This window comes from Mobula birostris, chromosome 1, assembly GCF_030028105.1.
Source record: "Mobula birostris isolate sMobBir1 chromosome 1, sMobBir1.hap1, whole genome shotgun sequence".
NCBI classification, from domain to species: domain Eukaryota; kingdom Metazoa; phylum Chordata; class Chondrichthyes; order Myliobatiformes; family Myliobatidae; genus Mobula; species Mobula birostris.
This window is the reverse complement of record NC_092370.1, coordinates 87,143,760-87,168,417: the sequence shown is the minus strand read 5'-3', so window position 1 is coordinate 87,168,417 and position 24,658 is coordinate 87,143,760. Positions and strand designations below refer to the sequence as shown.

The 24,658-nt window shown below is 44.3% G+C and overlaps 1 protein-coding gene and 1 pseudogene across 1 annotated transcript in view; both read left to right on the top strand.

Annotated features, from left to right (window-relative positions):
* Positions 1-9,273, top strand: part of impa2 (inositol monophosphatase 2) — a 45,516-nt gene extending 36,243 nt beyond the window's left edge. Inside the window, exon 8 of the mRNA XM_072258773.1 lies at positions 7,133-9,273. Coding sequence (XP_072114874.1) covers positions 7,133-7,275 — 143 coding nt within the window. The 3' untranslated portion in view covers positions 7,276-9,273. The remainder of the gene's footprint in view (positions 1-7,132) is intronic.
* Positions 9,274-18,855: 9,582 nt separating this feature from the next.
* On the top strand, positions 18,856-20,930 carry LOC140197996 (T-complex protein 1 subunit zeta pseudogene; annotated as a pseudogene).
* Positions 20,931-24,658: the final 3,728 nt, after the last annotated feature.

The following is a 24,658-nucleotide window of genomic DNA, read 5'->3' as shown; positions in this document are numbered from 1 at the left end:
ACCTTAAATTCATACAAAGAAAACCCTACATCAGTAATCCTATCATTGCTGCAGCTGGCTTCCAACACATCAGTGTATTCACTTGGAACCTTGTCCCTACATTGTTTAACCTCTTCAGTTAAATTATCTTTATTATGAATCGCAGCAAATGACCTAGCCACTAACTCACCCTTCCCTATTTTGGTTACAGTCATTTTACCCTGATCAATCAATACTGGAATATTTTTATCCCTATAAAGCCCACCCTTTCCCCCCATTTTCTTTTTCATTCCCCAAATATCTCAAAGTTTTAATATCTTTTCAAAGTATCACAATATGATTTCCAGGAAACTTCTTCCCACTTTCCTCACCAAGGCCTGTACCTTTTTATACTTAATAAGGTCACTTGGAGAATGATACTTAACTTTCCTAAACACCTTATTTCTCTCCCTAATTGCCTCTGCACACTCCTCAGGTCACCATGGTATAGCCTTTCTCCTATTAATGCCCTTTTTAATAGGGATCAGTTTGATGAATAACGTGACATAACTTTTCATTGCATAAATCCACATCATCCTCAACATTCAGCCCAGACAGACATTCATCACATGAAACCTTAAACATCTCCCAATTTGCTTTACCAAAATTCCACCTCCTAAATGTGGCCATTTGTCCCCTATATAACTCCAAGCCCAAGCTTATAAATGTAGGAAAATGATCACTCCCCGATGTTTCATCACCCATAGCATTCCACGTATTCACTCCAGCCAGTAAGTTCAAAACTAAAGTTAAATCTATAGCAATTTCAGAACTATCATGAACATTCAATCTCGTACCCCTCCTATCATTAAGAAGAACATGTTGAGAAATATCTAAAAATTCTTCTGCAGTCAAATCATTACCTTTAGTTTGCGAACAACCTCACAGGGAACTATGTGCATTAAGATCCCCACACCACTCAACCCTTAATGAATAACATATCAATAGAAAGTTTTCCACAAGGATTGTAAAAATTAACCACTTTAATACCCCTATTTGTTGAATCAAATATTTCTACAACAAGTGCCTCATACGTTTAAGGAGATCTCATTAAGAGATCTTACATAAACATATAAAATTATGAAAGGGATAGATAAAATAGAGACAGGAAAGTTGTTTCCACTGGTAGGTGAGACTAGAACTAGGGGACATATCCTCAAGATTCGGCAGAGTAGATTTAGGATGGAGATGAGGAGGAACTGCTTTTCCCAGAGGTTGGTGAATCTGTGGAATTCTCTGCCCAATGAAGCAGTGGAGGCTACCTCAGTAAATATATTTAAGACAAGGTTGGATAGATTTTTGCATAGTAGGGGGAAAAGGCAGGTAGGTGGCGATGAGTCCATGGCCAGATCAGCAATGATCTTATTGAATGGCAGAGCAGGCTCGACAGGCCAGATGGCCGACTCCTGCTCTTATTTCTTATGTTCTTGTGTTTCCTTCACATTCACAACTCTGTACCCTACCCCTTTCCTGATTAAACTGGCAACACCACCCCGTCTCCCAAATAACCGATCATGCCAAATAACAACATAATCCTGCAAAGAAAAACTTAAATGTGGTAACACTAGGTTTCCTGAATACATACAACATTGGGAGAAATTGACAAATCAGAAATAAACTTCTTAAAATCTTGATTGAAAATCGGGCTTCTCACATTCCACTGTAATACTCTAAATCCCATTATGTACCTTCACAAGTAGACTGGTTTACAAATATCCCACCTATCAAGAGTTTCATTTACAGCTTCCCACTTCACACCAGTTATACCAAGATACTTTCCTGCAGCTTTCACAATAATTTTAATTTTCTCAGTATAACTAGATGTCTGAGCAGTACAAGTCACCACATCTGTTACAAACATTACAAACTTCATTTTATGCACAAGTAAAGTATCTTTAATAAGAGAACAGTGATGCCAACATATATCCACTGACTTCACAGTCTGGTCTCTGACTGGTAAAACCTTATCAGCATTCTGTTTACTTTTTGCAAGGCCTCTGAATAAGATGCACCTTATTACACTTTAATCTGTAGAACAGCAGCTGCCTTCTTAAGCACTTCACATCCTCTATATCCTGCAGTACGTTCTCCTCCACAATTACGACAGTTTAACTTTACACCTTCTCCAATCTTCATACTTAAGTTCCCCACCCCCCACTTACTGTACTACACCTTACTTTCCCATGACATACTGCTGCCACCCAAACCTCTGACATTTAAAACATCTAAGCGGAGGTGGAATATAAACTTGTACATACCCTAAACTAACCTTAACAGGGAACTTCATCTCATCAAAATAAATCAATACAGATTAACTATCCATCTTCTCCCCATTTCTTACTACTTGACTTCCTCCATTGAAATCTCCAACAAAACACCCATTTTGACACCCCAATACCTCTATTTTCATAAGGCAACATTGATACTGTCTTTTTGCCAAGCAAAACCTTCAAATGTAATGCCTTCTCAGACTGTTTCTTATCCTTACAAACGATTTTCACATTCCCTTCTCTCAAGGTATGAGCAAAATCTGTATGCCCTATAGCAGATTTCAACTCTTTAGTTAACTTAATTGGATAGATAGAAGGGGGCTGTTCCAGGTCAAATTTAAACAATAGCTTAAAGTCTTCCTTTTTTTTCAAAAAAAAATCATGCCCTTCCTCTTCAGCAATAAAACTCACTCCACTGTTATCTTTTGGGCATATCTGCCATCACCCCATCGTCCAGCCACCCCACCAGAGATAGGGTTCCTTTAGTCCTCACCTACCACACCCCTGGTCGCTGCATCCAGCACATAATTCTCCGTAACTTCTGCCATCTCCTGCGGGATCCCACCACCAAGCACATCTTTCCTCCCCCCCCCCCCCCCCCACTTTCCACAGGGATCACTCCCTACGTGACTCCCTTCTTCGGTCGTCACTCCCTACTGACCTCCTTCCTAGTATTTGTCCTTGCAAGCGGAACAGGTGAGGAAACACTTCGCCTGTGATTCTTGTGGGGTCATCTAATGTTTCCGCTGCTCCCGGTGTTGTCTCCTGTATATCAGTAAGGCTGACATAGATTAGGAGACCACTTCACCGAGCACCTTTGCTCCTTCCACCAGAAAAAGCAGGATCTCACAGTGGCCACCCATTTCAATTCTAGTCCTATTCCCATTCTGACATGTCAGTCCACAGCCTCCTCTTCTGTTACATTGAGGCGGCACTCATTGGAGGAACAATATCTTGTATTTCTGTTACATTGAGATTGCACTCATATTGGAGGAACAAGATCTTGTATTTCCTTTGAGTAGCCTACAGCCTGATGGCATGAACATTGCCTTCTTGAACTTCTGATAATTGTCCCAACCCTCCTTCAACATTCCTCATTCCCATTTCCCTCTCTCACTTTATCTCCTTGTCCGTCACCTCCCCCTTCCTCTTCTTCCACTGCCTTCTACCCTCTCCTATCAGAATCCCCCTTCTCCAGCCCTGTATCTCTTTCACCTATCAACTTCCCAGCTCTTTACTTCATTCCCTCCCCTGCTCCTGGTTTCACCCATCACTGCACCTTGTACTTCTTCCTCCCCTCCCTCCACCTTCTGATACTGATTCCTTTTTTTCCAGTCCTGATGCAGAGCCTTGACCTGAAACATAGACTGTTCACTCCTTTCCCTAGATACTGCCTGACCTACTGCTTTCCTCCAGCATTTTGTGTGTGTGTTGCTTGGATTTCCAGCATCTGCAGATTTTCTCATGCCAATATTTCTTTTTCCATTTTACAGGTCTAGGTTCAACTTCATTCCAACCACCCCCCGCCAACCCACACTCTCCCCCAACGTACACTTCCAGTTTCTTTTCCGTGTCCTCCTTACTAACTGAACCTACTCTACTTCCCAGCATCCCCACACCAACCACCCTGTGCTTCGACACTCATTCATCAGTTCCTGCTGAGCTGAGTCAGCAACGTGCTTTCCTACTTACTACTTCTTGACTGCACCAGGAGGCCGCACCAAGAGCACTGGACACAATAGATGACCCTTACAGATTAATAGATGAGGTGTTGCCTCACCTGCATGGACTGTTTGGGACCCTGAATGGTGGTGAAGGAAGTGGTGTATAGTACTTGTCCCACTTGCAGGGCTAAGTGCCAGAAGTGAGATCAGTAGGGAGGGACGACTGGGCAAAGGAGTCACATATAGAGCAATTCCTACAGAAGGCAGAGTGAGTGGAAGAGTGAAGGAAGGACGTGCTTAGTGGTAGGATCTCAATGGAGATGGCGGAAGTTACAGAGATTGCTGTTGCTGGATATGGAGGGACATTAGGAGCTCGGTAAGGACAAGGGGAGCCCTATCCCTATTAAGATAGTGGAAGGATAGGGTGAGAGCAGATGTGCAGAAAATGGAGAAGATGCGGACAAGATCAGCATAGATGGTGGTGAAAGGGGAGTATTGTTCTTTGGGGGGGGGAAAGGAGGATATTTCAGATGTTCTAGTATGGAAACCCTCTTCTGAGAACAAGTGCCTTGGAGATGGAGGAATTGAGAAGAGCAAATAGCATTTTAACAAGTAATAGAGTGGGAAAAGGTGTCTTTCTCCTAGAGTAGACTAAATAGTATGAATTTAAAATGAGAGGGGGTATGTTTAAAGGAGATGTACAGAGCAAGTTTTATTTTTGTTCAACACAAAGGGGTGGGTGCCTGGAACAGGTTGCCAGAGATGATGGAGAAACTGGACACAGTTGACAGGTTGACACATCAGAAGGCATCTAATCAGAGATAGATGAATTTGTATAAGGAGGTGCAAGATGACTAGAAGCTCAGGCCTTTAGAACGAGGGCAAAGGAGTTTAGTTTAATTTGGCATTGTGCAGCACAACCATCATGGGCCAAAGAGCCTGTTCTATTTTCTAACCATTTGTTTGTCATGAAAGCTTCCATCACAGAGTCTCCAAATCCTATTTGCAAAGCACAATGCTGTGTTGAGAGTTTTCACCACAAAGGAAGTAGTTATGGCCTCAAATTCTTTGTCTTTACAGGAAAGGGTTATCAGATTTCAGAGAATTGGACAGGCATTTTGAACATTTTGCAGGGCTCCAGGGAAAGATTGCTGGAACGGGACTGAAGGGAGCCAGTGGAGACATAATGAGCCAAGACACCTCCTGTGTTACATTAGTTTCATAATGAGTATCACTAGACTTACTGGCTGTATTAATAAAAAAAAACTACTAGTTTTCTTGATTCCTGGTTTCTGATATTTCTTCCCCACAAGCAGTGGAAAGGTGTATTGTTTGCCCACCATGTTAACAGCAGGACTGAGTTAGTTAATGAGATCTGTGCTGACAACTCTGAAGTGACAGTCTATCTACTCAACATCAGTCAGAGTCAATCACTGAGCTCCCCAATATCCCCACTCCTTGTGCAGTTCCAGATATTCATCACTCTAATGATGATCAAACAAAACTTGTCCATTGATTTGAAACGTTTTAAGTTATTCTAGGGGTACACTATATGGGCCAAATGCAGGCAATTGGGACTAGCTTAAATGGACGTGGATGAGTCAGGCTGAAGGGCCAGCTCCCATGCTGTACACGTCTGACTCTCTCCTTTCTCCAGCTTTTCTGTTTTTGATGTTATAGTTGTGGTTTGTTGGGATGGGGGTGGCGGGGGGGGGACTTTGAGTTGAATAGAGCTGACTTTTGCTGGGTTAATCTGTGTATTCCAGTGTTACCCTGCCAAAGCTCGCTTCATCACACCATGGAAATGTGTGTCCTCTGTGCCAGATAATGAGCATGAATTGTCTGGCAGCTAGATGTGCCTCCTACCGCGCATGTGGGATTCAATTTATTGGTTTTAGTGATCTAATCTTGGGAAGTGGGGTACGCTGTCTGTCATTACGCTCATTTTACACAGTACATAAAACAGAACAGTCCAGCACAGGAATGGGCCCTTTGGCCCTCAGAGTCTGTGCAGTCAAACTAAACCTCTCTGCCAGCACATGATCCATATCCTTCCATTCCTTGCATATTCATGTGTTAGTCTAAATGCCTCTGAAAGATCACTATCTTAACTACTCCATCACTACCCCTGACTGCACGTTCCAGGCAGGCAACTAGCACTTTCTTTATACACCTCCGTTAAACTTTCTCCCTCATCTGAAAGCTACGTGCTTTAGTATTTGATACTTCAACGCTGGGAAAGAGACTCTATCTATACTATCATAGAAACATAGAAAATAGGTGCAGGAGTAGGCCATTCGGCCCTTCGAGCCTGCACCGCCATTTATTATGATCATGGCTGATCATCCAACTCAGAACCCCGCCCCAGCCTTCCCTCCATACCCCCTGACCCCCGTAGCCACAAGGGCCATATCTAACTCCCTCTTAAATATGCCTCTCATAACTTTATAAAGTTCTAGCAGGTCTCTGCCACTTCAGAGAAAACAACCCACGTTTGCCAAGCCTTCTCTAATCCAGGAGCATCCTGGTGAATTTTTGTCTACACCCTCCCTGAAACATCCACATCCATATGATGGCATGTCACCCAATCTTCTAACAAACTTCTACAGATATACTGTTGAAAAATATCCTATCTGACTGCATCATGGTCTGATCTGGCAATTCTAATGTGCAGGAATGCAAGAACCTGCAGAAGGTAGTGGACTCAGCCCAGTGCATCATGGGCACGTCTCTCTCCCCACTGTGAGTCGTACCTGTATGAGGCGTTGCCTCAGGAAGGCAAAATCTCCCACCATCCAGGCCATGCCATCTTCTTGCAGCTACCAATGGCCAGGAGGCATGTGAGCCAGAAGTTCAATACCAGCAGGTTCAGGAGCAGCTACTTCCCTTCAACCGTTCGGTTCTTGAACCAACCTGCACAACCCTACTCCTGGATAAATCATACATAAATTATCTATTTCTTTTCATTATTGTGTCTCTAATACTATGTTCCTGTCATGCCTTTGCAAATAAGTTTTCTGTTTCACCCGTGTTGTGCATAGGGCATAAACTTGAGTTTGACTTTGCAGTGGGGTGACTTGAGCTACAGACAGGTAAACAAGGATTGGTAAATTGCGGGACAACAGGAAGTTTGAGTCTGCTTTTACAAACTCTCCTTCAGCTATGGTTCTCCTGTTACAGGTGGGCCCTTGGACCTCATGTCCCGCAGGGTGGTGGCAGCCGGCACTTCACAGCTAGCACAACAAATTGCCCAGGAGCTAGAGCCCGTCGCTTACGAAAGGGATGACAGCACAGAAGAAGCAAGTGACTCTCAGTCCAAATAAAGACATTCAGCAGCTAAGCCACAGCAGACAACATGCGGGTGCCAGACTGCTGCCTCGTGGAAACTGTGGATCGGCCAACCGATTGGTCAACTCTCACTGAGGGCTTCAACAATATGCAACTTCTATAATGAGTGTTGTACTAATTTAGTTGCATTTAATGGGGAATTTGTCTTTGGTTAATAGCATCTGGTCAGGTGGAGGCCCTCAGTCCTACTCATTCAGCTCCATCTACTTCTGCTGAACTAATTATTGTGCACATTTCTAATGCTGAGGACTGAGGACAAATTTCTTCCCCAGAGACAGTGGTTGGGTTGATGAGGTGGGGGCCGGGTACAGGGAGGATGAGACCGAAAGGACTGGGCAGTTCACTGGTGAAATAAAAAAAATCAAACTGGGCATAGAGCCAATGACTTGCCTGATCAGCCAAGTCCGAGCCAATATTTCGACAACTTGTGTTCAAATTGTCCCTGATGCAGCCATTCAAGAGTTGGCAGGCTAGAGTTGACAGGGTAAGTTTACAGGAGTGAAACTGGTGCTCTAAGAACCTATAAGTATTGAATATCTTCATATTCTCACACACACTAGGTGGCATTTCAGACCATCAAGTCTGTGCTGGCTCTCTGAGCACTCCCATCAATCTGACTCCCTATTATTTCCCTGCTACTTGGGCTCTCGTCTGTATGTCAGCTCCCCGGAGTCTCCTCTGAGCCATCTACAGTAGAAGCGATTTACACTTGGTGTTTAACCCTAACAACTTGCATATCGTTAGCACATGCCAATCTTTAAGAAAGGTCTCAGCCCAGAGCGTCCCTCCGCAGATAATGCCTGACCTGCTGAGTTCCTCCAGCATTGTGTGTGTGTTGCTCAAGAGCAGCAGATCGCTGAATCTCTTGTCTCATCACTAGTGTGCAGGATGAAACCCGAGCACCCAGGGGAAACTCCACACACACAGCAGGCTCAAGCCCAATTCACTGGAACTGGGTTTTATCTTGAAACAAATAAAAGCCCTGGAAGAGCTCAGTGGGTCAGACAGCATCCATGGAGAGAGAAACAGAATATAACAATTCACATCAACGATCCTTCTTAGGGACCTGGTCGTCTCTGTTGATGCTGCTGGACTTTTCTCAAGGCTTCCAGCATTTTCTGTTTCTGTTTTAGATTCCCATCATTCGGCTTGAATCATTTTTAGAGACCGATTTCCAGATCAGGTCCCGCTTTTATCCAAGATTTAGCCATTTGCAAATTGTAAAGAAAATGTGCCCTGCTGCTTATTTTGTTGTTTGTGGTCAGCCGTTGCCTTACAGGTCACATCAGGCTTAAAAGTAATGGGAGAGCAAAACAAGCATCAGCCAGCCATCAGCACTTAGACAGTAAGGGTAGGGTATTCTTATTCAGGGTCCTCAGATTAGGAAAGTGTCTTGCAAAATAGGCTTTGAAGGTTCACTTGTCAATGAATCACCTGGAGGTATTGGGACTCGCATTCCAAAAGCGCAGTCTTAAAGGAGGGAAGAGAGTCCAAAAGGAATTCCCAAGTTTTATGTATCGAGTAGCATGGTTGCCAAAGGTCTGAGAATTACATTTTGTTAATGGCGAAGAGGCCAAGAGCAGTGGAAGTTAGTGAAGAAGATGAATGATGGTGAGGTTAGTGGATGGTAATGGTTGAGCAGGATCTAAACTCATCTGTTGTTGTTAAAGATAATGCCTCTAGCCTCTTGGAATTTGTTCACTCATCAACCTGTGCCCCTTATCTTCAAGAGCCAAAACGTTTGAATGGATCTAACCCATTTTCTCTCCTGAGTTTCATTATCATCACTTGAGGGGTTTTGGCTGCAAGGTCTCGCAGTCAAAAAAAAAAATACGGATAACTTTACAATTTAATCATAATTTTAAAAGAGATCTTATTTCAGGGTTTTACTAGGTCTACAGAAAATGTGACAAAACAAGAGAAATAAATTCTGACTGAATTGTTCATGAATAAACAGATTTGTTTTTGTATCAGTTCAATTCTCTTGCTTATTTGGATACATTTCTACACTTCCATACATTCAGATTCAAGTAGGACATGTGTAGACAGAAGAGATCTAGCTTAATTTGGAATTGTGCTCAGCACCAACAGTGTGGGGTCAAGGGCCTGTTCCTGTGCCATACTGCTCTATGTCTATAGCTTTGTGGTGAAAGGGGGAAAGTTTAAGGAGATTCTTGTGGCAAAGATTTTTTACACAGAAATTGGGTGCCTAGAACGCAGAGTAAGGGTAAGTGGTGGAAGCAGAAATGATAGCAATGTTTATGAGGTGCTTAGACATTTGAACAGGCAAGGAATGAAGGAATATAGACCATCTGCGGGCATTGTGGTCAGCACACTGTACAGTTTCAACAAAATTAAGATATTGCAGCATAAAATATCCTGTACCCTTTACACTTGGAATGACAGCCATGCTCAAATCTCACATTGTCCCAGTGAAGCAGTGGTGTACATCACAATTTAATTGTGGGACAGATGGAAGCAGATGAGGAAGGAGGTGATTGCTACGTGGGGTAAAAAGGAAGAGGGGGAAGTTAGATACAGGCTGGTAGGAGATAAGTGAAACCAAATAAGGGAGGGATGATGGGGAGATGGAGCCAGGTGAGGCTCCACCTATCACCTACAACCCATTTCACCCCTCCCTCTCACCTCTTTGTACTGTCTATCTTCCCTCTACAATCAGTTCTGATGCAGGACCTTGACCCTAAACATTGACTATTTCCTTGCCTTCACAGATGCTGCTTGATCCACCATCTTTCTAGCAGTTTGTTCTTTGTTCCAGTTCCCAACTATTTTGTCTTTTCTTGTATCAATCTTTGACTGCTGGGTCTGTCTCAGTTAGTGACACCTTTATCCCCAAGTCTGATGTCCAGAGACTGGAGATGGAATGCTGCCTTTCAGAAGATAATCTAAACTGTTCTTTCACTTTTCCTAAGTAAAACTTTGCCTGTGACCAAAATTCATCCCTCAGCCAACTTCAATGAAAGAAGATTATCTGATTATTGCTATATAGCTGTTTGTGGGAGCTTACTGTGCACAGATGGCTGCCATGTTGCCCAGGATACAATGGTGTGCACACTTCAGAGGTATCTCACGGAATATAAAGGACTTTGGGTTTATGTGTAGGGGTGAACGGTATTGGAGCAATGTAGGTCTTGTCTAGTATTTATAAACCAGGAGGGGAGAGTTATTGGGCCTGGCCAGTTGGCATAAAAAGAGGGACAGAAAATATAATTAACTTTTGGAAATTCTCTGTTTTAACTGAATCCTGCACTGTGATTCTGTTTTTCCCATGAATGTGTCAGTCCTTTTACAATTGAGATTTGTGCCTGTGAGCAGTTGCCAGCTCCAACCACAGGGTGATGCTGTAGAGCACATCCTCGCGCAATCTCTGATGCGCCCACTGCGTTCCAGCTCCAGAGTATGGTTAAACATAAAATGTGTCAATCATAAAAAGATGGTGTTTTTTTTTAACTTAGAGGAGGAGCAGGTCATTCAGTCTGCAAGTCCATGTCAATAAATAGTTCTGCAGCTTAATTCCATCTTCCAGTACTGGGTCTGTAGCATGACTGATCTCAGTTCTTCACGTAACCATCAGCCAGTTTATGAACGTGATGACCTTCAGACCGCTGGTCGGCCTCCAGATGTGTTTTTAAGCAGCACACACAAAATGCTGGAGGAATTCTTCAAGCCAGGCAGCATCTATGGGAAAGACAAGAGTACAGTCGACGTTTTGGGACGAGACCTCTCAGCAGGACCTTCATCCGGGTATTTTTTATATATATTTTACACCCTTAATTGTTGTCCCTTCTGCTGAGGGAAATGCATCCTTCCATTGTACTATAACAGGTCCTCCCATAATAGTATACATCACATCTAACTTCCCTTCGGGGTCCTCTGTTCCAAAGAAAATAATCTCTGCCTGTCATTAACCTGGAAAAGGATGGAAAAAGGATTCACGAGAATGTTGTTAGGATTGGAGGCTTGAGTTATACTGAGAGGCTCAATAGCTGCGACCTTTGTCCCTGGAGTGTTGGAGACTGAGGGGTAACCATCTAGAATAATGAAACATAAAGAATATTTTTTTAAACTATGCTGGAAACATTCGTTAGGGTAGGCATATCTGTGGGTGGTATAGAAAAATCATGAAGTGCGTAGATAAGGAGGGTGGACACCCTCTTTCTCCCAGGGTAGGGGATGACAAATTTAAGATGAGAGGGGAAAAATTGAAGAATTTAAAAGGGACCTGAGGAGCAGCATTTTCACAAAGTGGGTGGTGAGTGCATGGAATGAGATGTCAAAGGAAGTGGTAAGAGATGGTTACAAGTACCATGTTTAAAATACATTTGGACAAGTACATGGAGAAGAAAGATTTAGAGAGACATACACACAAATGCTGCATGAATTCAGCAGGTCAGACAGCTTTTATGGAAATGACTAAACAGTGGACACTTCAGGCGGAGACCCTTCATCAGGACTGGAAGGAAAGGGGGAAGATGCCAGAATAAAATGATGGGGGGGGGGCAGGGAGAGTCAAGCTAGATGGTGATAAGTGAATCCACATGGGTGGAAAAGGTAAAGAGCTGGAGAAGAAAGAATCTGATGGGAGAGGGGAGTGGACCATGGGAGAAAGGGAAAAAAGAGAGGCACCAGAGGAGGTGATAGGCAGGTGAGGAAAAGATGAGAGGCCAGAGTAGGGAATAGAAGAAGAGAAAGGGGAGGAGAAAATTACTGGAAGGAGGAATTGATGTTCAAGCCATCAAGTTGGAAGCTATCTTGATGGGATATGAGGTGTTGTTCCTCCACCATGAGAATGGCCTCATCATGGCAGAAGAGGAAGCCATGGGCTACCTGGATGGGATATGAGAATTAGAAGGATATAGGCCAACACAGGCGAATGAGACCAGCTCAGATGGACTACTTAGTCAAAAGATAGTAAGGCTGTATGGCCTAGTTCTGTATTGTATAATTCTTTGACTCTGTAACACTATGATGCAGTATCATAGTTCCTTACAGTTAAAATCTACAAATCTGAAAATATCTTGGTAACTCTTCTCTCCACCCTCTCCAAAGCTTCTTTCCTATAATGTGATGACATGTGTCCTGGGAAACACTGTATAAAAGTCTAATCTCCCAGCTCTTATATTCTATGCTACTGCCAATAAAGGGATGATTAAGATGAGAGAGTTGAATGCCTTGCTCTAAGACTGGCGAAAGTAAAATGGGCTTTAATTGATTGGAAATTTAACACTCATACTGGGAAAGAGGGATTGTCCATTGGGATGTGCTTGGCATCAGTTGGACTGGGACCAGTGCCCCACTGAATCTTATAACTAGTGATAGATACGGCTTTGAACTAATTAGTTGGGAGGTGGGTTGTACTGATGGTAAATGTAGAAAGGAGGAAGGACAAGATGGTGGTGAAGGGTAGGAAAGTAACTAAAATGTCAGAGACTGACAGAAGTTTATAAAATTATTAGAGGCATAGATAGTCAAAATCAATTAAAGTTTCATCTCTGAGACCCTTCATTCAGAACAGGGAAAGAGAATGGTTGGAACTTCAATCATTGAATTCATTCAAAAAACAAACAGACAGGTTCCTACACATTAAAGCAATCATGGAATATTCGGACCTGATGCAGGGTTTCAACCCAAATGTTAATCATTCCTTTGCCTGCACAGATGCTGCTGGACTACCTGAATTTTTTCAGCAGCTTTTTTTTTTGCTCCAGATTCCAGCATCTGCAGTCTATTGTATCTCCAAAGGACATGGGACCTGAAATGGCCAAGTCCACCACTTTCTTGTGCACTGGAGTTTCTGTACACAGATGTGATGCAACCAGTCAGAATGCTTTTCACTGTATATTTGTAGAAGAGTGTCAGAGCCTTTGCTAATTTGTCACACCTACTTAAATTCACAGGAAAGTAGTGACCCTAGATCTCTTCTTTCATGGTTGCATCTATGTGCTGGGCCCAGGATGGGTCTTCCATGATGTTGAAACCCAGGAACCTGAAGCCATTCACCCTCTGCACCGCAGACTCTTCAATTAGGATTGGCGTGTGTTTGCCTGATTTCTCCTTACTAAAGTCCACAATCATTTCCTTGATCTTCTTAACATTGACCATGAAATTGTTACACCACCACTTGACCATCATCTATCATCTCTTTTGGCTTCAAAGGCTATGGGGCATATGAAGTATGAAGTCACTCCACAAACACTGTCAACACCCTTGAATGGAAAATCCTACAAAAATGATACAGCCCAGTCCATCATGGGTAAAGTCCTCTTCACCATTGAGCACCTCTACACAGAGTGCTGTCACAAGAAAATGGCTTCCGTCACCAAGAACCTGACACTCAGCCAGGCCACGCTCTCTCCTCATTGCCACCATCAGAAAGAAGGTATAGGAGCCTCAGGACCCACACCACCAGGTTCAGGAACATTATTACCCCTCAACCATTATGTTCTTGAACCAGAAGGGATAACTTCACTCACCCCATCACCGAACTATTCCCACAGCCTATGGACTCACTTACAAGGACACTTCATCTCATGTTCTCCATTTTTTTTAATACTTAATCTCAATTGAAGACATTCAAAACAATACAAAGGAAATACAGCTCCAGGTGGAGCTCAGACAAAACAAATCAAGAACAAAAAAAAGGCTGCCAGACAATTTACAAGATTAAATAAATAAACTTCCAGGTAAAGAGTTAACACAATAGTGACATCACGGAAGCAATGTAAAGTAAAATGAATAAAGAAATCTGGTTAGGCACCAGTCATGAGACTAGACAGGTCAAGGTCACTATGTATGTGAGGTAATATGACACCGAGCCAGTAAGGGTCCCCATATTCTCTCAAATGTATTCTGTGTATTGGGTTTGTGCAGACGCAGTCTTTCCACTTGTATAATAGACAACATCTCCTTGAGCCAGTGTGCGAAGGTGGGTGGTGTAGTAGACTGCCAGGTCAGAAGAATAAGTTTCTTAGCCACCACCATTCCTAGATGCAGAGCAATCTGCATGTTGTGCGGCAAAGCAAGAGTCTCTGCAGAGCATCCAAAGATGGCGAGGTTGTGATTGGGCTGAATGTCTATAGAATAGACTTTGAGAGCCACTCAAAAATTGCAGTCCAAAAGTTGTATAATATCGGGCAAAATCAGAAAAGATGTGCTAGTGAGCCGTCAGCAGAGCGGCACTTATCGCATTCAGGAGAGACAGATGGGAAGATGCGATTCAGTTTTGTTTTTGAATAATGCAATCTATGCATCACCTTGTACTGGATTAATCTGTAGCGTGAATTAATAGAACAACAGTGAACCGGGGACATTGCCTCCTCCCAAAGTTCCGCTGATATCTCTGAGTTCAAGTCCCGGGCCCAGACTTCCCTAATAAAATCTGTAGAAACCAAAGGTGCAAAGCAATTCACAAATTTTGATATTAACTGTTTGGAGTCTGGAGGGAGCAAGAGGTTTTCAAGAAAGGGATGGGTGGTGGAAGCAGGCTCAAAGTGTGGGCACTTTTCCTTCATGTAGTGTCTGACTTGGAGATAGCGAAAAAAATGTGAATTTGGAAGGTTAAACTTAGTGCTTAATTGTGTGAATGATGCAAACCGGCCGTCGATGTACAGATCTAAGAAAGTTTTGGTACCCCTCTCTCTCCAGACTGCAAACACCCCGTCTAATTGTCCAGGCTTGAATGAATGATTTTGACAAATGGGAGTGTGTATGGAAACACTGGGAGTTTGGTGAGCCACTTTTATCTGGTTTAATATTCGTAAAGAATTCTTTAAGGTATAGTTTTGCTGGATTAGCTTGTCTGTTGGAAAGTGGAAAGCAGGAGGGCAGGAAGTGAAGAATATTTAACAACAGAGGCTTCCAGCTGTGGAACATAAACATAGAACATAGAATAGTACAGCACAGTACAGGCCCTTTGGCCCACAATGTCGTGCCGACCCTCAAACCCTGCCTCCCATATAAGCCCCCACCTTAGATTCCTCCATATACCTGTCTAGTAGTCTCTTAAACTTCACTAGTGTATCTGCCTCCACCACTGACTCAGGCAGTGCATTCCACGCACCAACCACTCTCTGAGTAAAAAATCTTCCTCTAATATCCCCCTTGAACTTTCCACCCCTTACCTTAAAGCCATGTCCTCTTGTATTGAGCAGTGGTGCCCTGAGGAAGAGGCGCTGGCTATCCACTCTATCTATTTCTCTTATTATCTTGTACACCTCTAGCATGTCTCCTCTCATCCTCCTTCTCTCCAAAGAGTAAAGCCCTAGCTCCTTTAATCTCTGATCATAATGCATACTCTCTAAACCAGGCAGCATTCTGGTAAATCTCCTCTACCCTTTCCAATGCTTCCACATCCTTCCTATAGTGAGGTGACCAGAACTGGACACAATACTCCAAGTGTGGCCTAACCAGAGTTTTATAGAGCTGCATCATTACATCGCGACTCTTAAACTCTATCCCTCGACTTATGAAAGCTAACACCCCACAAGCTTTCTTAACTACCCTATCCACCTGTGAGGCAACTTTCAGGGATCTGTGGACATGTACCCTGAGATCCCTCTGCTCCTCCACACTACCAAGTATCCTGCCATTTACTTTGTACTCTGCCTTGGAGTTTGTCCTTCCAAAGTGTACCACCTCACACTTCTCCGGGTTGAACTCCATCTGCCACTTCTCAGCCCACTTCTGCATCCTATCAATGTCTCTCTGCAATCTTTGACAATCCTCTACACTATCTACAACACCACCAACCTTTGTGTCATCTGCAAACTTGCCAACCCACCCTTCTACCCCCACATCCAGATTGTTAATAAAAATCACGAGAAGTAGAGGTCCCAGAACAGATCTTTGTGGGACACCACTAGTCACAATCCTCCAATCTGAATGTACTCCCTCCACCACCACCCTCTGCCTTCTGCAGGCAAGCCAATTCTGAATCCACCTGGCCAAACTTCCCTGGATCCCATGCCTTCTAACTTTCTGAATAAGCCTACCGTGTGGAACCTTGTCAAATACCTTACTAAAATCCATATAGATCACATCCACTGCACTACCCTCATCTATATGCCTGGTCACCTCCTCAAAGAACTCTATCAGGCTTGTTAGACACGATCTGCCCTTCACAAAGCCATGCTGACTGTCCCTGATCAGACCATGATTCTCTAAATGCCTATAGATCCTATCTCTAAGAATCTTTTCCAACAGTTTTCCCACCACAGACGTAAGGCTCACTGGTCTATAATTACCCGGACTACCCCTACTACCTTTTTTGAACAAGGGAACAACATTCGCCTCCCTCCAATCCTCCGGTACCATTCCCATGGACAACGAGGACATAAAGATCCTAGCCAGAAGCTCAGCAATCTCTTCTCTCACCTCATGGAGCAGCCTGGGGAATATTCCGTCAGGCCCCGGGGACTTATCTGCCCTAATGTATTTTAACAACTGCAAAACCTCCTCTCCCTTAATATCAGCATGCTCCAGAACATCAACCTCACTCATATTGTCCTCACCATCATCAAGTTCCCTCTCATTGGTGAATACCGAAGAGAAGTATTCATTGAGGACCTCGCTCACTTCCACAGCCTCCAGGCACATCTTCCCACCTTTATCTCTAATCGGTCCTACCTTCACTCCTGTCATCCTTTTTATCTTCACATAATTGAAGAATGCCTTGGGGTTTTCCTTTACCCTACTTGCCAAGGCCTTCTCATGCCCCCTTCTTGCTCTTCTCAGCCCCTTCTTAAGCTCCTTTCTTGCTTCCCTATATTCCTCAATAGACCCATCTGATCCTTGCTTCCTAAACCTCATGTATGCTGCCTTCTTCCACCTGACTAGATTTTCCACCTCACTTGTCACCCATGGTTCCTTCACCCTACCATTCTTTATCTTCCTCACGGGGACAAATTTATCCCTAACATCCTGCAAGAGATCTCTAAACATCAACCACATGTCCATAGTACATTTCCCTGCAAAAACATCATCCCAATTCACACCCGCAAGCTCTAGCCTTATAGCCTCACAATTTGCCTTTCCCCAATTAAAAATTTTCCTGTCCTCTTTGATTCTATCCTTTTCCATGATAATTATAAAGGCCAGGGAGCGGTGGTCACTGTCCCCCAGATGCTCACCCACTGAGAGATCTGTGACCTGACCCGGTTCATTACCTAGTACTAGATCTAGTATGGCATTCCCCCTGGTTGGCCTGTCCACATACTGTGACAGGAATCCATCCTGGACACACTTAACAAAGTCTGCCCCATCTAAACCCTTGGAACTAATCAGGTGCCAATCAATATTAGGAAAGTTAAAGTCACCCATGATAACAACCCTGTTATTTTTGCACCTTTCCAAAATCTGCCTCCCAATCTGCTCCTCTGTATCTCTGAAGCTACCAGGGGGCCTATAGAATACCCCCAGTAGAGTAACTGCTCCCTTCCTGTTCCTGACTTCCACCCATATTGACTCAAAAGAGGATCCTGCTACATTACCCACCCTTTCTGTAGCTGTAATAGTATCCCTGACCAGTAATGCCACCCCTCCTCTCCTTTTTCCGCCTTCTCTATCCCTTTTAAAGCACTGAAATCCAGGAATATTGAGAATCCATTCGTGCCCTGGTGCCAGCCATAAGGGTTTTTCTTGGGTCTCAGCACCTCCACATTTCCAGTATGTAAGAGCCCCTGGCAACTGGCATTAGGGGCCACACACACATTAAAGGTATTAAGTTGGGCAATATTGAGACCCGTGTGACTCTGTACGCGGACGACTACCTTGTCTGTCTAGCCGACCTGGCGGTCTGTATTCCTATCCTACTAGAATATATAAATTCCTTGGGGAGTATTTCTAGCTATACCATAAACTGGGGAAAGAGCGAATTCATGCCCTGAGAGGATCAATTTACTGAACACTTCCTGAAAAAGTTGCCTTTTAGAGTAGAGAAGGACTGTTTCAACTACTTGGGGCAGGTATTGTATTCTTAACTGATTAAGAACCCAAATCATCTTTTCAAATTTAATTTTATAGAATCATTAGAAAAACTCAAAACAAATATCGAGTCCTGGAGGATACTTCCCTTGTCCATGATTGAACGGGGAAATGCGATTAAAATGGTGAGCCCACCCAGGTTTCTATATCTTTTTCAAAACCTGCCTATATACTTAAATACATCCTTTTTGAAGAAACTTGACTCTATCCTATTGCCCTTTGTGTGGGGCTACAAATCACACAGGATATTAAAGGCTCACCTACACAAACCTCTTAAGAAGGGCGGTCTTGGTCTGCCAAATTTCAAACATTACTAACTCCAGGGCTTTTACATAATGTTCTCCATATTTATTGCTTATTTATTTATTTTTATTTTTCCCTTTTGTATTTGCACAAGTTTGTCGTTTTTTTGCACATTGTCCTTTTGGATGCATTTTTTAAATTGATTTTTTTGTGTTTCTTTGATTTACTTCGTATGCCTGCAAGTAAACGAATATGGCATATATGATAATAAATTTACTTTGAACTTTGATGTTCTAAGTGTCTCCAGCAATATGTTTCTGACTCAAGTACGAAGTTCTTCCTTTTATTTACACTGTGTTGCAAGCAGGAAGTTGGCTCCTTGGAAGTGAATGAGTCAGGATTTCCCAATATTTCGGAGTTGAAGCTGCGCTGTGGCAGGTTCGCAGTAAGGGACCTGGCGAAGCAAGTGTAATTACTTTGCGAATTGTTTTCATCATATCGTCCCAAGGTATGGACGGGGATGATCCCTGCACATCCAGCCAGACTGAAACGGATCAGGACGAAACGGAGGGAGAGAATTCGCCTAGAATTAAAATTAAAAGGAGTTCAGAAACCTCCCCGCCCTCTGGCCGCCACTTGGTTACATTCCGCAGAGGGAAGGCGGAGGCAACTCTCGCAGATAATGTCGCGGCGGCCCGAGCTTTACAGAATATGGTCAGAACCAGCCTGGGACCCAAGGGCACCGTGAAAATGTTAGTGTCGGAGGCGGGCGACATCAAAATAACCAAGAGTGGAGGGCTTCTGCTGCGGAGCATGAGACAGCAGCACCCCGCCGCCACCTTCATCGCCCAGACAGTACTATCCATGAGTGATAGAACTGGAGACGGCGCCACGTCCGCTGTGCTATTGGTCGGGGAGATGCTGAAGGAGGCCGAACGCTATGTCTCGCAGGGAGTCCACCCCAGGGTCATCGTGGAGGGGCTGAAAGCGGCCAAGAAGGAAGCGATCTTTTGCCTTGATGAGCTGTGGGAGGACGTGGACAAATCCATTATGCAGAAGGTGGCTCGGACCTCGATCGGCACCAAGGTCTGCGCGGAGCTGGCGGAGGTTCTAGCCGAGCCGGTGGCGACCGCGGTGAATTCAGTCTCTCAATCGAGGGAGCCCGTCGACCTGAATCGGGTGCAGCTGGTGGCGATGGGGCACGAGATGGAGCAGGATGTCAGGCTGGTTAAGGGGATTGTCCTGGAACAAAGGGCCCGCCATCCCGACAGGAAGTGGCGAAAGGAGGATGCATTTGTCCTCGCCTTGAACGTGGCCTTGAAGCTCGCGAATGGCAAGGGCAGCTCCCGCCACTTCTGCGTGGACGCGGGGGAGAAGCAGGAGTCGGCGGAGGCGGAGCGGAGGGTAATCCGGGAGAATGTGCAGAAGATCATAGCGCTGAAGTGCGATGTGTGCGGCACCTCCGATAAAAGCTTCATTGTGGTCAACCAGAAGGGGATGGATACAATGGCTCTTGGGGCATTTGCTAGCGAGGGGATAATGGCGCTGTTGAGTGTCAAAAAGCGCGACGTGGAGATGCTGCCCCTCGGCTGCGGGGGTCGGGTGGTGAGCTCCATGCAGGATCTGAGCGCAGAGTGCCTGGGGCACGCAGGGCTGGTGTACCAGGAGACCCAGGAAGCGAGCACCTACACCTTCTTCGAGCAGCGTGACGACCCCCGGTGTGTCACCCTGCTCATCAAGGACTCCAATGAGCATACTCTCGCCCAGATCAAGGAGGCCGTCTTGCATGGCATGCGGGCGGTTAAGAACAGCATCGACGACAGCAGCGCCATGCCCGGGGCCGGGGCGGTGGAGCTGCGCATCAGAAACCAGCTGGTCCACCACAGGGATACCGAGATGAAGGGCGCGGCCCTGCTGGGGTTCCAGGCTTTCGCCGACGCCATCCTGACTATCCCAAAGACGCTGGTTGAGAACGCGGGCCTTGACCCCTACGAGGTCGTGTCGAAAGCTCTGGATGCTGAGGAGCAAACCACCATCCCCGTGGGGATTGACTTGTCCTCGGGTGAATTAGTTCATGACTGGCAGACTCCCGTCTGGGACAATAGCCTCGTCAAACACCAGCTGATACACACCAGCACTGCCATCGTCTGCAATCTTCTTTTAGTGGATGGGATTGTAGAGACAGGTAAAACACTGACGCCAGTGGATTTGGCCAGATAGTCAAAGTCGCCTTCATTGCAGTATATCGTCTCACAATTTAGCCGGGGGCCATTATACCCATTGCGCGTGTGTCGGCTCAGATTGTTCCTATCATCTCCCCATGTCTCTCCTCCAGCACTGACACAAGCGTAGAAGTCAAGCATCTTGCCAGCGTTCTTTTGGGATATGGGTGGGTGGGTGGGGAAACAAAACCTCTGGAGAATCCACACAGTGTGTAAACTCCTTACAGACAGCACCCAAAGTCAGGATCGCACCCTGGTTTCTGAAGCTGTACCACCCCAAGTGATTGATTTTACTTTTGCAACAGAGGTGGGTAGGATTTGATTAAAAGGACATAAAATATTCAGGTGCAAGGAAGAGTGAATAAACATCACACACTGTTTTGGAATGTATGGATGAGATTGAAGAAACTAAACCTGAATAACTGCTATCAATATGCAAATGGTCTCAATGTCCTTCCTAAACACCATCATTACAGTGCATGGTAAGAGTAGTCACTGACCTGGAGTTTGGAATTGCAGCCACAGTCCCCATGATCGTACTGTGAAACTCACCGCAAGTGAAGTGGCTGCATGTAAGTTAAATGCAGAATTATGATTCTGATTGTTCACAGCCTATGTAACTAGATTAATAGTCTATAGATTTAGATTACTGTAATCGTGAAATTCCTGGATTATTTTTAAAACCCGCTTGAACAAAAGAGGTTACTGCTCTCATCAGTCGAAATGTCCCTGTAATCATTGATCTCTCTTTAAGAAGTCTATGCATTACTAAATGACAATAAAAGGAGACTGCGTGGCCTCATAATCTAATCTAAATAATCTAAATCTTGTTGTTACATGCTCTCATTATTTATTGTTATTTATTTATATTAGTATTTGCAGTTTGTTGTCTTTTCTACTCTTGCTCTTTCATTGATCCTGCTTACAATGACTATTTGCTGAGTATACCCATAGGAAAAATAATCTCAGGGTTGTATGCAGTGACATGTATGTTCTCTGATTATGAATTTTACTTTGACTTTTGAACTTTGAAAAACCCAAATGACTTTCTGATTTATTTTTCAATAAGGGAATCTGCCATCCTTACCCCTTCTGGCCTGACAGGCAGAAGACAGCGAGTGGGAATAAAAAGGGCTATTTTCTGTTTGACTGCCAATGACTAGTGGTGTTCCTCAGGAGTCAGTATTGCACCTCCTATTTTTCACATTGTTTGTCAATGATTTGGATAATGGAATTGATGGCTTTGTGGCCAAGTTTGCGGATGATACAAAGATAGGTGGAGGGGTAGGTAGTGCTGGGGAAGTACTGTAATGTGGTTGCAACAGGACTCAGACAAATTGGAAGAATGGGCAAAAAAGTGGCAGATGGAATACAGTGTTGGGAAATGGATGATAATGCATTTTGGTAAAAGGAACAATAGTGCAGACTATTATCTAAATGGGGAGAAAATTCAAACATCAGAGGAGCAGAGGGACTTAGGAGTCCTCATGCAAGACTCCCAGAAGGTTAATTTACAGGTTGAGTCTGTGGTAAAGAAGGCAAATGCAATGTTGGCATGTATTTCAAGGAGAATAGAATATAAAAGCAAGGAGATAATGCTGAGCCTTTATAAGACACTAGTCAGGCTGCACTTGGAGTATTGTCAACAGTTTTGCACCCCAATACTCAGAAAGGATGTGTTGTCATTGGAGAGAATCCAGAGGAGGGACATGAGGATGATTCCGGGAATGAAGGGGTTAACATATGAGGAGTGTTTGGTAGCTTTGGGCCTGTACTCGCTGGATCTTGGAAGAATGTGGTGGGATCTCATTGAAACCTACCGAATGTTGAAAGGACTAAATAGGGTAGATATGGAGAGGATGTTTCCTGTGGTGGGGGTATCCAGAACTAGAGGGCACAGCCTCAAAACTGACGGATGACCTTTTAGAACAGAGTTAAGGAGGAATATTTTTAGCCAGAGAGTAGTGAATCTGTGGAATGCTGTGCCACAGGCTGCGGTGGAGGCCAAGACCATGGGTATATTTAAGGCAGAAGTTGATCTTTTCCCGAATCATTAGGACATCAAAGGATATGGCGAGAAGGTGGGATCAGCCATGATGGAATTGCGGAGCAGACTTGACGGGCTGAATGGCCTAATTCTGCCCCTATGTCTTATGATCTTATGTATGTGACTCCAGACCCATCGTTATACAGCATGGCAACAAGCCCCACAGGCCAACTTTTACATGCCAACCAAGAAGCCCATTTATGCCTCACTTGCCTCTGTTTACCTTATACTCCGAGTCTAACCCTTTCCTATCCATGTACCTGTCCAAATGTCTTTTAAGTGTTGTGATTTTAACTGTCTCAACCACTTCCTCTGGCATCTCATTCCATACATGCACCACCCTCTATGTGACAAAGTTGCTCCTCAGGACCCTTTCAAATCTTTTTCCCTCTCACCCTAAACCTGTGCCCTCTAGTTTTAGATTCCCTTTTCCTAGATTTCACTATTGATTCACTATATCTATGCCCCTCCTGCTTTTATACACCCTTATTGATTCATTCATTTGTAACGGTGGCCTGAAAGGATCCAGTTGAGCACTGAATTCAGGAACAGTTACTGATGGCAATATAGCCCTCATCTCACAAATAAGTACATTGTTAAAAATCCTGGAACTGTTTTCCGTCAATCTCTACTCAAATATGGGACATGCACAGATCTGCAATCTCCTTAATTCTCACCTTTGAACATCAGTGACCCATTGAAAGGTTAAAATATATTAAAATAATTTTCATGCAAAATGCTCTGAAAATATTCCGTCCTTTGACAAGAAGTGAGAAAGTATCTTCTGGAGATAATGTCATGTATAGAACTGAGAGGTGAACATCAGGTGTTGGTAAACATTGATTGGTTTTACGCTAGTTCAGTAAGGATTAAGCAGGCAATAATGAAGGGTCTCAATCCATAACAGCAATTGTCCTTTTCTCTCCGTAGATGCTGCCTGACCTGCTGAGCTCCTCTAGCATTTTGTGTGTTGCTGGGAGAGAGAAGACAAGTTTGTTTTAATTAGCAGAGAGGATGAAGTCATGATGGATAGAAGAAAGGGAATTTTGCTAAGGCCAGGTCAGGTAGCAGTGGTGATGAGCTGCTGATGGTACCATTTGGTTAATGAGGACATATGGGAAGAGGAAGAACACAAATGCAGCTCATCATGTAGGAAATGATGAGCAATTCAGACCGTGACAGTGAGAGAGAAAAGCTGAGCCAATGTTACTGATGAGTGACCTACAGCAAAACTGACTGGTTCTGATGCAAACAGAGCAAGTAAGTTCCCTAAATTTGTTGCACTCAATATCAGGAGGAAGATTCAATACTATTACTCAAGTGTAGGTTGGGTCTTTTGTAACGGTGCAGAAGGCCACAGGTATGTTAAGAGTGGGATTGAGGAGTACAGAGACAGGTAAGTGGAGGTTCAGGCTGAAGGCAGGTGTCTGCAAAACAGTCACATAATCTGTGTAACACACACACATACACACACACACACACACAAAATGCTGGAGGAACTCAGCAGGCCAGGCGGCATCTATGGAAAAGAGTGAACAGTTGATGTTCCGGGCTGAGACCCTTCAGCAGGACTGGAAAAAAAAGAGCAGTCAGAGCAAGAAGCTGGGGGGAGGGGAGGAAGAAGTACAAGGTGGTAGGTCATAGGTGGTAGGTGAAACCGGGAGGGAGGGGTGAAGGTGGTAGGTCATAGGTGGTAGGTGAAACCGGGAGGGAGGGGTGAAGTAAAGAGCTGGGAAATTGATCGCTGAAAGAGATAAAAGGCTGGAGAAGGGGGAATCTGATAGGAGAGGGTAGAGGACCATGGAAGAGAGGGGAGGGGGGAGGTGATGGGCAGGTAAGCAGATA